Below are 13,856 nucleotides of genomic sequence, written 5' to 3'. Positions count from 1 at the left end.
CAGACCCACTTCCTCCAAATATTTCTGCACACATTTTACTTTTCTCACATACTTAAACATATGGGCTCACATTTGTTAAGAACTAAGAACCAGTCAAGGCACGCAACCACGGACACATGGCACATTGCTGGGCTATGCTGATCAACTATAAACCCATTTAGATGTGAAATAAAATGTGTCTGTTTCTTCACCAAAGTTTCAACCAATGCATTTTACTGCCCTCTGGTTGAAGAGCAACTCATTCACTCTACTGAGGGGCACAGTCTGCATTGCTGCAGGGACTGGTCCTGTGCCTGAGCTCCAATTGTTTCAGCTTCAGAGGAGTATTTCTGACAGTAAGCAAATTAGACATTTACTTGGCTTGACAGAAGAAGGTCTGCTGTCCTCCTGATAGTGTGCAGGGAACTACAGAAGTTTGAAACCTTCATTTTCAAAGCAACAGGTGGAAAGTCTATCCACACTGACTGTTGCAGTTTGACACTGCTTAGGAGCCGAGCACCAACGGCAAGTAATTTCACTGCATATATTTTCAATAAAATGTATGGAAATTGACAAACAAAATGTCACCCTTCAAATTTTAATTACAAAGCTGCTATTAATCTCAGATGTTTTCAGCCAATTCCTGCAGTTTCCCTTTAAATCCAGAGAAAACTGTATTTATTCCCACCTCTATTACTAGGCACAGCCTATATTTCCACAGTCTACTGTCAAAGAGTAACTCATCTCACAACTAAACAGGAAGACAGCAGTTTGGAGGCAGAGGGGAAAAAATAAGAAGCTGATTACAAAAAATGAAGACAAATAAAACCCCAAGTAAAAAACTAAAACAAAACAAAAAACCTAAACCCACACAGTTAAGAGATCAACCTTTGAGAAGCAGGACAAGTTTAGCAGATACAGGATTGGGCCCAGACTACATCTGCACTTTCCAAACCCTCTTTCTGTCACCAAAACCAGCACAGCACTTTTGTCTGCAAAGGAAACACTCACTCCACAAACACATCAGCCTTCTAAAGTGGTTAGGTTTTTAAGGCAAATGGTATCTAAGAAAGGTGAAAATATTCAAGTGGATGCATTCAGTTAAAAGAGCCTACCTTAAGCATTTTTTCACTAAAAATGGCAGTTGTAGCATAAGGCATGATATAGTTCTGGAGGGATTTAGAAGACAGCACAAGCTTTTCTTCAGTGAGCTGCTTTGCCAGTTTCCTCAGAGCTCTTGCCCTCCTGTGGATCTGCATCAAACATGGGAAACAGTGAATGAGGTGAAGCTTGAGTCACAGCTAGCACGAGAGAGCACCTACATCCAGCAGTTCCGAAAATGTCCCAGTTTTAAATAATGGCATAAACATATTATGGTTGTTTCCAAGCCGTGCCTTTTTCCTCAAATCTCTGGGCTTTCACTAGCCTTTTGCCTCAACAGATATTCCAACTCAATGGCATTGTGAATTCTCAGTCTTAAGACTGTGCTATCTTCAGGTATTAGACAAGGGAGGCAATTGCAAACAGCAGTTGCTGCAATGAGATGCAAAGACCAGAGCAAATTACAGGTTAAAAACCTAAGACTTTGCATATAACTGCAGATACAGCAAAGACTCTCTCAGATTACATCTCTGAAAGCAGAAGAAACACTGCAAGAAAAACCAGGAGACCGGGCTTTGTGTAACACTTATATTGCAAAGGTTTGTGAATGGGAAGGGGCTGCAGAGCCTCCAGACTGAGAGTAGCAGGGAACAGGCCAGAAAAAACAGAGACCCATTCCCTGCCTACATCAGAGGGATCTTCAGGATATTGCTGACTGTGGACTGTCATAAAACCAAGAAATTTCTACATAGAAACATGACTTTGATTCTCAATCACTCCTGATGATGTCCACACCCCTCTTTTTTGTAACGGTATCTAATGACACAGGTTCAATTTCTCTGCAGACATCACACACATGCTTTGCAAAACATACCCTCACAGTAAGATGCTTTTACTTGGCAGGGGGAGAGAGGCACCAAGAAATGCCTGCTGTCTTTTACCTGCATGTGTTTCATGTTCTCAAAGAAGTCCATGTCAGGATCATGGCGGTTGGTCAGCTGGACCAAATCCTGGAATTCGGGATTTGCTGGGAATGTCTGAATGAGGCAGGAAAGCAGCGATGTGTAGTCCTGCTGGATGCTCTACAAATAGCAAGCAGTAAATTTTAAGTACCCCTTGGAGAGGCTGCTACACACTCCTCAGAACAGCAGTGCCATCATTTACAAGTGTTTCAGTCAAACATGTCCTAATTTTTGGTTACAACAAATGCACCTATTATGGACTGCATATAAATTAAAGCCTCCCCTCCAAAGAATGAGTTACAGCTAAGGAAAGCTGAACAGCAAAGAAACACAGCTAAGTTCTGTAATTTTTAAATTTTTATAAGGTTTCAAATGACAAGTAAGTTTACAGTGGGTACCTGCACTTCTTGTCCCAGCAGGGGACTTTGAGAACTCACCCAAAAAATGTCTTATTACCCTGAAGATAGCTGGAGATATGTGATCAGACACCACTGCCTTACCTCAGTCTTACTCTTCAGACCCCTTCTCACAGACTCCAGGAGAGTGTGCTGGATTAGCTCCTTGTACTCATCTTCTGTGTGGCTGATTTCTGCCAGTCGGTGGATGAAACTGGTCAAGCAAAGGCTTGCGTTGTCACTAAGAGCCATATCCCCAAGCTGAGTGGATGAAGAAATGGCACCATGAGTCTGGCTATGACACCCTTATCTCCCCAAAAGCCTGGACAGAACAGTACCACTGTATAAAACATAAAGAGGCCTGTAGAGACTGAGAAACTCTTGAGAGCTTTCCTATAGAGGTTCCAGTCCCAAATTAATGCTCACCCTACCCATCAGGAAAAATCCTTTTCGATTTACCGGCAGGCCCACACAACCAGAACATGTTGCAACAAATAGAAAATCAGCCTTTCAATCCTGTAATATGCCTTCTATACAGCACAAATGTTCCAGGGCTCACTGACAGAAATTTTTGCTGCACTGTATTTTTGTTTTGGGATACACAGTTGAAAAGGTAAACAGACAAAACTTCAAAAAGATACTTGTAAGAATACCTAAATATACTTTCTGAATGTTACATGGTGCCAAAAACCAGCCAGTGGAAGTAAGTTGGAAGTTAGATTCATCACGGACACATGGTGCACAAAGCAAGAGAAGGAATATTCAGCCAACCTGGATGGTATAGAAGCAGTTGTGCATAACAGCAATGAGGAAGTCAGTATCCACTGCTTGCATTTCCTTGATGTGGGCTGCAATTGACTGAAAGGCTGCCAGACGCACGTCGAAGTCGATATCATCCAGGTGTCGCTGATCAAAGGCATTCAGCTAAGACAGAGCAACAAGTCGGTAACGAAAAATGACAGAAACATGATCATACACTACTGGAGTAAAAAGGGAGCAAAGAAACTGTACATACCTTAACAACATCAGTAATATACTTCAACTTACTGTCCAAGTCAGATAAAGTCTAAAAAGAAACATAAAAAACCCAGTTAACTCTTAGAGTTGTTAAAAATTTGGATAACTCAAGACTTTACCACCTAAGACAAAAAATAAATAAAGCAACAGCATTAGTCTTTCTCTTGTTAGAACCTTCATAAGAACTTTTCTTCTGTAAGTTGGAGGATATGTGTTTTAAGTTCCTAAGTTTCTAAACACCTACACTGAATGTTTCCTGTGTTTTCCTGCTAAGAAGAAGTTAGGTAAGTCACTTCAAAGTAATACAAAACAGCTTACTATAAACTGTGAGAGAAGAACACAAACAAAATCATCTTCAGGATACTGAAATCCATTCTTATTTTATCAACATACAGGATTTGCTACAATTTAAGTGCTTTATTTGGCTTCTCTAAAACTAAAGATCCCTGGTGAGGTTCACATCAGCCAGGCTGTAAGCCAAAACTTTTACAAATCTTTGTGCAGCTCATTAATTTCTATCACATAGAATTCTGTTACTTTCACTTAACACAAGAAGTAGATTAAAAAGGTTTTTAAAGTCATGTACAAAGATAAATACTGCTATTACTTTGTTCTTGATCTCTTAGAACAAGTTAAAAAAAAAAAAGAAGTACAGAAACATAGAAATGCAATACCTGAAATACCAAGCACAACTTATTTCGAGACAGTTTGTTCTGGATGACAGAAAAAAGCTTTGCCAGTGGTTTGAGAAAGCTTGTAGGGTTTGAGCAATGCCTCAGCAAGTTCTGCACTGTCTCCAGAATGTCAATCTGTGTACCCTGAAAGAGACAGATAACAAATACTGAAACCTCACAAGATTATTTCATTTCCTTGGGACATATTTCAAGACATGAAGTGAACATTGCTGTACTTTATTCAGATCAGAGATACTGAACGAGAACAAAGAATTAGAAGGACAATGCAATCATCAAATCTCTCAGAAGTACTTGCAACCTTTCAATTAGAAACAACAGAGTCTTAAGAGATGACTGTCAGCACGATAAAGACTTCTTTCATGTGTCTTTCCTCACGACTCAAAGGTCAGGAGAACTAATGGAGCTTTAAGAAGTAGTCTTTCTTGAATATGTGAGATGAACATTAACAGCACCATATACTTCACTGAATCACAGAATGGGTCAGGTTGGAAAGGACCATGGGGGATCATCTGGTCCAAGCTCCCTGCTCAAGCAGGGTTATCCCAGAGCACATGGCACAGGATTGCATCCAGACAGTCCTTGAGTATCTCCAGTGAGGGAGACTCCACAGACTCTCTGGGCAATCTGTTCCATGCCCAGTCACCACACAGTAAAGCAGCTCTTGTATGATCTCCCTCGACAGATATCACATGTGGTCCCCTAAGGATTCACAGATTTAAAACCCCAAAAGAGTACTGTACACAGTTTGCCTTTGCCTTTCATCCTGCAGCAGACTAATGCAGCACTGCCCAGTATACCACATGTATTACATACTCAACCATATATATTCACATTGCTGTCCAGATGCTGTGGCTTTGGATTTGGGGTGCATAAAATCCACAGCGAAGAAAAGCAATTATTTCAAACTCTGCAAGCAATTTGGTGGATTGACTACAGTGATGAAGAAGGTAAAGACTGCATTATAACTTCTGTAGACCTTCCCCATGAAAAAGGGGAACAGAATCAGTCTGGGCACTGGCATCTCTGGGTGAGTAGTGAACATCAACATGCAGTGGCACGCTATTCTGAGCAGACTACAAACACATGAAAACTTGACATCAGGCTAATAATGAGAAATGGCATGTCATCAGTAAAACTTTTAACTGTATCTTAAAGAAACAAATATACTTTATTAAAAGAAGAACATATGTTTAATAGGGGGAGGAAATAATTTTTACCTACCTGCTCCATGTTATTCTGATAAAGGAAAGGGAGGAGAAGGCTCACAAGCACTGAATTCTGACTCTTCTCTTGTATAAATTTGCTGATCCTGTACAATTGGACAAGGTAATGTACTCTTTTATATAATTTCAATCACCAGTATAGAGCAAAGAAAAACTGTCAGCACTAATTCATTTCACAGGGCTTTGTCAGCCTATCCAAGCTAATGGAGTGTACCTACCAAATTCACAGTACCAGCCCAAGCATTCAGTTCCACATGACTGCAGGCATTTCTGTACCTTTTTCTACCCTCAAGAGACATTAGGTTTGAGTACCAGCAACAAAACCTGCTCCAATCAACTTCTGAAAACTTATCACCTGTCATCAGCAACTTGCAAGGTCAATGATAGATCCAGGTATTTACAACTGTTGTAAATTTAAATAGTTTGAGACACAGCATTTTTTAATTTAGAATCTATTACAATAAGCCTCTTCCTTCCTGCCTCCTTCCAATTTTTTAATGGTTTTGAGCTCTAAGAATCACTTACTTGGAAAGTATACTCAGCTCTTTGCTGACTTGAGCTCTGTACTTCTTCTTTTTCACCTTTTCCACGTTTAACATTGTTTTGCTGAAGTACTGAAGTATGGCAGGAACATGAGGCAGGACCAACCGGCAACCTAGACTGAGGGGCTCTGTGAGGGATACAACAGTTAGCAACACCCAAGAAACACTGCTGCAAGAAACAGAAGGGAGATCCAACCCTACACAAAGGGGAAATTAGGACAAAGGAGGCTTCATCAGTGGAAGAATAAATAAATGGGAGCTGTGAACGTGCAGGGCAGCTGATGGCTGGGAACAAGCACCAGCACTTGCTGAGACCAAGTCTAATGTGTCTGAGATGGGATCAAAGAAAGCACACACTACTCTCTCACAGATTTCAGTAACAGCCCTCTTAAGCATAGGCTTATCAGAAGGTACCAAAGACACTCCTCAATAGTAGTAACATCTCCTAAAATGACTGGAGCATTTGTAGATGTGGTTTTCTTTATTCTACCACTGACCTCTTGTGTAAAATCAAAGCTGCCATAACAAGGGCACATGCTCCTTTCCACTAGCTTTGAGTGTTGCAGTGAATGATGTCTCCACAGCATCAAACAGAGCACACTGCCGTTCCTGCCTAACTCTCAAAGATGCCAAGTCTTTCCTGTCAGAGAGCACAGACTAAACATCAAAGTGATACATGATCATGTGCACACAGGAAGGAGGCCTTTATATAAAATGTGGCGTTAGGCACAGAGCCAAGTCAGCAATGCAGTTCTTGAACTTGTATCAGTCAAAGCTTCACAGACAGAACGAGTCAACATTTCCCTCTTCATAAGGAATCTCTCCATGCTCAGAACCCTGACACTCAAATGCAGATCTCATCAATCATGAAACAAGCAGGACTTTACAGTTCTTGAGCACAAGACAAATTTGTACATTGATGTTTCCATCTCTGCTGGGAGATCCTCTTCCCCAGTATTCTCAGCCAGCGTAGACAACCTCACCATAATCTAACACCTCCATCCAAAGCACCCAACAGGTCTCTCAGACCTCTCAGGCAGCCATACCTTCTGTCACATCTCCAGTGACCATGACAACACAGCCAGTCACACTCAAACTGGAAACCTGCTCCGTGGGTTCAAAATCTGGGCTGTTGAGAAGGCTATCAGCGATGTCCATCACAAGACTCGATGTGGCCTCAGACAGATTCTTGGCTGACAGCACAGCAAATACATTTGACAGTATATCACTCTCTGGGTGATCTGGCTGCTGCTTGGCCAGCAAAGGGAAATATCTGAGAGAAAGATTATAAAAAGGTTCACTGAAAATCAGGTTCAAAATTTTCAGCTTATAATTCTTTTGTGCAAGAAGTCACACACAAAAAAATTACTATCTTCCACTTCAACCAATAAAAAAGTGCAAAAAAACCCAGAACAAGTGTAATGAAAAATGCAGTGATTGGAAGTTGACAGATTATCAAGTCCCTTTTCTTGCTTCAAGATAACATCATCTAAACCTAATCCTTTCTCCACAGCCCGAGTCTACTCTTAGTCTGCTCCTAACCTAGTGATCCAATACCATTTTTAACAGGAGTTTGTACGTAAGGTCTTCATGCCTACAAATGAGGTGTTTATAAGAAACACCAAGTACCTTAGCAAAGGAAAAGTAGTGAGTCTGTGGAAGAGGCAAAAATCTCTCAAGACAGTTGAACTAGAACTTCTCACAGTGTCTGAATCAAAAAAAGCTCTTTTACAACTTTCAGTAACAGACTCTCAGTCACAGATTCTATGCTGAATTTGCCCATACTCATTCATAAAATAGAAAGAAATAGAGACTCACAAAACCATGAATGATATTATATACTGTAAAACTGACTTCCCACCTCACAAGACTAAGAAGTCATTGGTCAAGATGGACATATCCTAAGAAGTCAGACCTCCTCCTCACCTGTGAGTTGGGGTTGGGCTGCATATGTGCTTAGTTGTTAATATATGGGAGAAACAGCCTATTAAAAAGTGAGTACTTGCATAAACTGGAAAACTTCCCAGCTGCTTTGACTGCTGTCAAAAGAATAACAGTCTAATGGAAAAAGAAAATATGGTTTTGGACACAATTATTCACAGCCTGTTAGTGTGCTCTTTTTTCCTTGTATTTAATGTATTCAGAAGTACTTAGGCTTGTTTGCCAGAACACTTACCTGGGGTTCTTACTCCAGGTGTGAATGAGTTTGAGCAGGAAAGTGGGAGAATATTGACTCTCTGAAGCCAATCTGCAGACCTAAAGGAGGGAAAAATCAGATACCAACGCAACACAAGTAAGTAAAGCCACTTAAAAACCTTATCTCTAACAAAGACCTCGCATTCCATAGTTAATCATTTTTATGAAGTAATTTCAACCTCGTTTTCCCAACTTCCTCAATATTTGTCAAATGACTCAGATCATCTCACTCCTATTTATACAGTATTCCAGCTACCATTTTTGCCCTCCCTTGAAACTAGATTCCCATGAAGCCTCACATTTGCCAGAGACTTAGCAACCTGTCCTGGACACACCTCTGAAATCTCAAGCACAGCACCCGGAACTCACTCCTCCCACATTTCCTATGCCCTGACTGCAGCACCTGGTCTGTATCTCCATGGCCTCACCGGAGAGGCTGGAACACTGTACTGCATCCCATGAATGGGATCTCCTAACAGGGTTCTGTATCCAAAACAACCCCACCTAAGAGGTGCCCAGCCTAAGCCACACACAACAGCTGCTGCTCTTTCATGACTGGACACAGGCTAAAGTGACCCAGTGCACCCTCCTCTCTGCCATTCCAAAACCCAACAGGCTCCAATCAAGTCACACAGCTGGGTTTCCACCCTGACCACTGTTGGACTGTTGGCAAGGCACCATTAGTGAACACACAGGCAGAGCAGACTCCAGTGCATCCAGGGATGGCAGCCAGGATGGTGCATGTGGGGTTTGGACTAGCTCAGTTTGCTCAAGACCTGAGCATAACAGAAAACAAGGTAGGTCTGACCATCATAGCCAAGATCTTAGAAATCATCTTCTCCTGTCCCAAAGGTTGGTAATACTATTGCCCTGCATAAAACAGAGATTTCCTGAATGAGGTACAATGAAGAGTAAACCATTAATCCAATCCTGCAGGAATGCTGCTGTGCAGGCTAGCAATATTGAGCCTCTGCAGCAAAATCCTGGGCTATGTAGAACAGCGAACTCCAATTCCAGGTTCAACAGGCTTAAAACAATTTGTCCTCTCCACGAGTTTTTACACACCTCAGTTCTATAGTTTTAAGAAAGGAAAACACGCAAGGCAAAATGATTCTTTTGCCAAAACCAAATCTTCATGGAATTCACCAGAAAAGGCTCTAGAGGGAGCTTCTGGATCGTACTACCATCCAAGTTTCAAAACCAGCTGTCTTCTTGACATAAGTAAGGACAAGAGGCATTCTAACTATTTAGTAACAATAGTACATCTTGCTCAGAGTTACTCAGCATTTGCAAATACAGTGCTCCCTGAAATCTTTAAAGTGCTTTGCTGACTTAAAACCTGAACTGCTCTGGAACTGCAATAAATGTTCACTGCTTTTCCCACGTAGCACCCTGGCTGTAAGAAGACTCCATGGACAAACCAGGAGCATACACCTCCCTGTTCCTCAACCCAGAGCAATACAGAGCTATATGCACTGCCTGCTACTATTTTATCTACTGTTTGTCCACATACACCTACTACACATCACATACTGTTACTGGCAGAGCAGAGAAAGAGTGTAGGAGTAAACAAACACAGTGTCTAGAGAAGCAGCTCTGTGGTTTCACAGACCATACCAGTGCTCTTTAACAGGCTTTTCTGCCGCAAGGAAGCTGAACACTTGGATACCTCAAAAGCCTCTGTAGAAGAGCACTCTTGGAGTCAGCCCCTCTTTCTCAGTTAACCTTTGCATGGAGACAACTGCTTTTAGAGCAGAGACAACTCAGCAGCTGGTACAGGCACTACCTGCCAACCCCAGAGCCACTGCACAGACAAAGACAGAACAATTTAATTTTAAATACTGTGTTCTCTCTCCATCTCACAGCAGTGCATTTTCCAAGCTCAGGGATGATCTGAATTTCTCTGATAAAAGCCACAAGCCTGTGCTTTGTCACTGTGCTCACATGGAACTCTTGGCAGGCAGGCACAAGACCACATAGCCCACTGACAGACCCTGCTGGGTCCTTCTTTTCCTGCAGCAGCATTTGCTACTGCAGTCCCCTACCACAGGCCCAACAACTGTCACACAGAAAAGCAGCACCCAGAAATGACTTGTATTACTTAGCTTCCCTGAAGCATTTAGGGAAGAAGTCTGCTCCTGTGGTTAAAGAACAAAGAAATGACATCCATTTTATTCAGATGAACTAATTTGTACTTTAATCTGTGATTTGATTATTTCAGGACTAATCAGACATGAGCCAAGAAACTGGTCTTGCACAGACACACTGGGATGCCACAATCTGTCCAAGGCCACATCCAACCTAGCAATGGACATAGCTGACAGGACACACTCCAGTGCAGTTGGAGTTTTCTGCATGGTGCATGTTTCACGTAAGTTATTTGGAAAAACAAGAAATATTTACCTGAGGCCATACCACAGCATGGAAAACTGCATCAATCTCTTCCACACTAAAGCTGTAGGTCTCATAATCAGAAAAAAACTCTGCCACAAGCTTGAGACCAAGACGTCTCAAATTCTTCAGTGGATTAATCAACCTAGGTTGGACCTGTAAAAAAAAAACAAACAAAAACCCCAACCCAGTAAGACCTTTGCAGAACAACTACTAACTACTTGCCCTGAAATGAAATGCAGCATTTCATTGAGCATGGATATATCCTTTGCAGAAACTTCTGTTTTCTCTTGTAACTTGCTCACAGTAGCAATCTACATCTCAGAGTTGACCTAAATTTTTCTAAAAGGGGCCCACTGTTCCTGCATTGAGTGAGTTACACAGGACTCCTTCAGTTCATAAAAAAATCCATGCTGACAGGCTTAAGACAGTGGCATCTGCCCCTTTTGGACACAATGCAGAAAGCTACACCACAATAAATTACATTTCCAGCCTTGACACTTAAACAATTCTGTTTTACACTTGAAAGGACCCAAATCAGCTCTCCAAAGTGAAGTTGTACTTTGCACACTGAGATCTTCTGGGAAGAAAAGAAATCAACAGATGAAGAGAAGGGGGGGGGAACAGAGAAGAGAAGAATGTGAATCATGTCTTCCAGCAGAGTGGGGTGGGGACTATAGTGTCTGGTTACAGGAAGGTGCTTCCTGTACCCAATTAGAGGTTATGTTCCATAGCCTTTCTTGGGAAAAACACTCCAGTAAGGAAATTCATACACTTCTGCATTCTGACTCTTCTCCCTGAGAGGAGTCTTGACCTGAGTAACCTAAATCATTTCCATACTGCACAATACAGCTCACAGCACAAACACATGAAGTAGCTCCACAGTGCAGAGGTAATGAACTTCAGCCTCAGAAATAATAAAGCCACATCAGAGCAAATAAAAGCCACTGTCGGATACTGAAGCTCTTTTGGGTCTCCAGTTTATATCATGATCCACCACGCAGAATCCAAAATCACAGGTAAAAAAGACAAAGAGGAGACGGTGGAAAAGGAACCGATCAAGCTCTTGCAACAGGACCTCCCAAGCTATGCTGAATGTGTACTAATGGAGTGCAATCAGCTTCCAGGTGGCAAATGAACTGTTTGAAAGCCCAAAGAAAGCGCAAATGAGGATACTATTACTAATGGTGGCCTCCAAGTGAAGTAATTTTGAGTTTCACACTGTTCAATCATCATAAGAGTTCTCTGAGATGAAGCCTTTGAGAGGATAAAGAAACTCAATACTGAACACAATCAGTAGGAAATGGTAAATTAATAACTTGTCTTAAAGTGGTCAGAGTTGATGTTTAACTCTCCAGGCAGTATCAGTCTGCAATAAATTACTCTCAAACTCCAAGAATGTCTTCTAATTATTACTCAAGATAAACAGATTTCTCACACTCTTCCTTGAGCTCTTAACAGCCCCTGGGCTAATGAAGTGTTAAATTAAGTTCAGGCAAACAACAGACTGTCACTCCTGACATTACACAACCATGACAGGATTACTGTAGCAACTCTGGCAAAATGTGGCTTTCCTAGCAGTTAATGAAGCAGCTTTTAGAACTCCTGTCTCCTGTTCTCATTGAAAACATGTAGGCATGCTTAAGTCAGACTGTGGTATGCTAATGTCCTCAAATTTGCTCATCCTCTTCATAAATTAGGACAGTTACAAGGTTCTGTGCAGCCTCGGACTTGCTTTGTTTGATGGATTTTTTCAAAGCAAGTTCTAACCTCAAATGCTCACAGCTGGGTCTTGGCAAGAACATGTCCATGGGTGACAAAACACTCATTCCCACTCGTTCAGTCCATCATCTCATAATTCCTTTCAACACCACAACAACAGTGATTATGATGACTGTGCAGTTTGCTTGTTTCCCACCTAATATATGAACAGGCTCTGCACCAGGAAGATAGAAAAGCCTGGCTCAGTGTTACAGTTTCTGAACAGCTGGCAAGAGACCCCAAGTAGCTGGACTAGAGCTCAGGGATCTCTGCACTGCTCCCCTGCATACAGGGCCGCAATAAGCCAACATGGCCCACCTTTAGGTGCAACCAATCTTTAACAGGATGTTTTCCTCACCTGGCCCCTTCTGCATGAACAGCCATTGCTCAGCAAGGGAAAAAACATTTGCAGTGCTCTGCAGGTACCTGGCTAAGACCCAAATTGTGACACTGGATTAGTATGACTACTCCTGATACAGAGCTGAAGACGCTTCTAGTGTGCTGAAAACACAGCTGGCATCCATGTCCTTCCTGTGTCCCATGACAGGAGACACTCAGGGTAGACAATCCCTGTGATCATCCACAATGCTGAGCTCCCCAAGGTCTAGCACTGCAACAAAACACCTCATGGACAAGTTTTGCTCTAATGTCTTCAGGCAAGGAACTTTAAACCTCTGCTTCCCCTGCTCAAATGTTTTATCCTTGCAGCCAAGAAACTCTACTTTAAGGCAAATTTTAACTTCCAGCCATAAAATCTTGTTACATCTTTACAACAGAACATTTATCTCTCTCTCTCATGCCCATGTCTCCACAAAACAGTCAGGAACTGCACAGAGATCACCTCCAACTCTCTCCTCAGTAACTTAAACAAAAACACAGTCCAAATCAGTTTTCTAAACACATTAACTTTACCTGCACTGCTTGAGCCCTGTAGCACTTTCAGACAAGCATCACTGGCCTCTATTTTGAAAGACATCTAATTGCTGAGCTTCATTCCACAATGGCATTCCACTTACTTTTACCTGAATCAGTAAAGCTCTGTTTGTATGTGTGAGCTAAGAGGAGGAGGAGACAAGAAATTTAATTTACATGTTTGTATATTGTTTGCATATACTGTACCTTCTCTCTTTGCTGGAGGATGCAGGATACCACGGCAGTCATGCAGAGCAGAATCTGTAGAATTTCAGGCAGATATTGCTGGATCAAATGACCCATGTTTTTCAACACAACTTCAAGACCATTGAAGAGGCTATGCTGACGCCCAAGAGGCAGGACTTTAGCTAAATCCAGGTCTGACATACTTTGAAGGACTGCAGTCTGGCAAGGCCCTGTGATAGGCAAAGGGACAGCAAATTATCTAGGGAGGCACCATGAAGACACATGAAAAATTGTGTAATTTGGCCCTAAATTACAGATCCTCACAGTCAGTTTTTTAAATAAGAACAGCTCTGTTGTCTCCATCTCTGTGACACTCAGATGTCTCCCACTGCTACAGAATCAGAGCACTTTACAAGCTCTGTTTACTGCCATGATACTTAGGCTAGCCTATGATGCCAGCCACTGCTCATTCCTGGCCTGCAACAGCTTACCTGCA

General features: G+C 41.9%; 1 protein-coding gene across 1 annotated transcript in view; it reads right to left on the bottom strand.

The window, feature by feature from the left end:
* Positions 1-13,856, bottom strand: part of UTP20 (UTP20 small subunit processome component) — a 63,871-nt gene that overhangs the window by 20,095 nt on the left and 29,920 nt on the right. The window contains exons 27-38 of the mRNA XM_069000996.1: positions 13,382-13,590; positions 10,514-10,657; positions 8,091-8,170; positions 6,961-7,187; positions 5,898-6,042; positions 5,371-5,458; positions 4,129-4,272; positions 3,453-3,503; positions 3,209-3,361; positions 2,543-2,698; positions 2,022-2,162; positions 1,095-1,232 (exon numbers count right to left, since the gene is read on the bottom strand). Coding sequence (XP_068857097.1) covers positions 1,095-1,232; positions 2,022-2,162; positions 2,543-2,698; positions 3,209-3,361; positions 3,453-3,503; positions 4,129-4,272; positions 5,371-5,458; positions 5,898-6,042; positions 6,961-7,187; positions 8,091-8,170; positions 10,514-10,657; positions 13,382-13,590 — 1,676 coding nt within the window. The remainder of the gene's footprint in view (positions 1-1,094; positions 1,233-2,021; positions 2,163-2,542; positions 2,699-3,208; positions 3,362-3,452; positions 3,504-4,128; positions 4,273-5,370; positions 5,459-5,897; positions 6,043-6,960; positions 7,188-8,090; positions 8,171-10,513; positions 10,658-13,381; positions 13,591-13,856) is intronic.

The sequence above is a fragment of the Aphelocoma coerulescens genome, chromosome 1A, assembly GCF_041296385.1.
Source record: "Aphelocoma coerulescens isolate FSJ_1873_10779 chromosome 1A, UR_Acoe_1.0, whole genome shotgun sequence".
Classification (NCBI taxonomy): Eukaryota; Metazoa; Chordata; class Aves; order Passeriformes; family Corvidae; genus Aphelocoma; species Aphelocoma coerulescens.
Note: the sequence above shows the minus strand (reverse complement) of the source record. Positions and strands in the feature narration are given on the sequence as shown.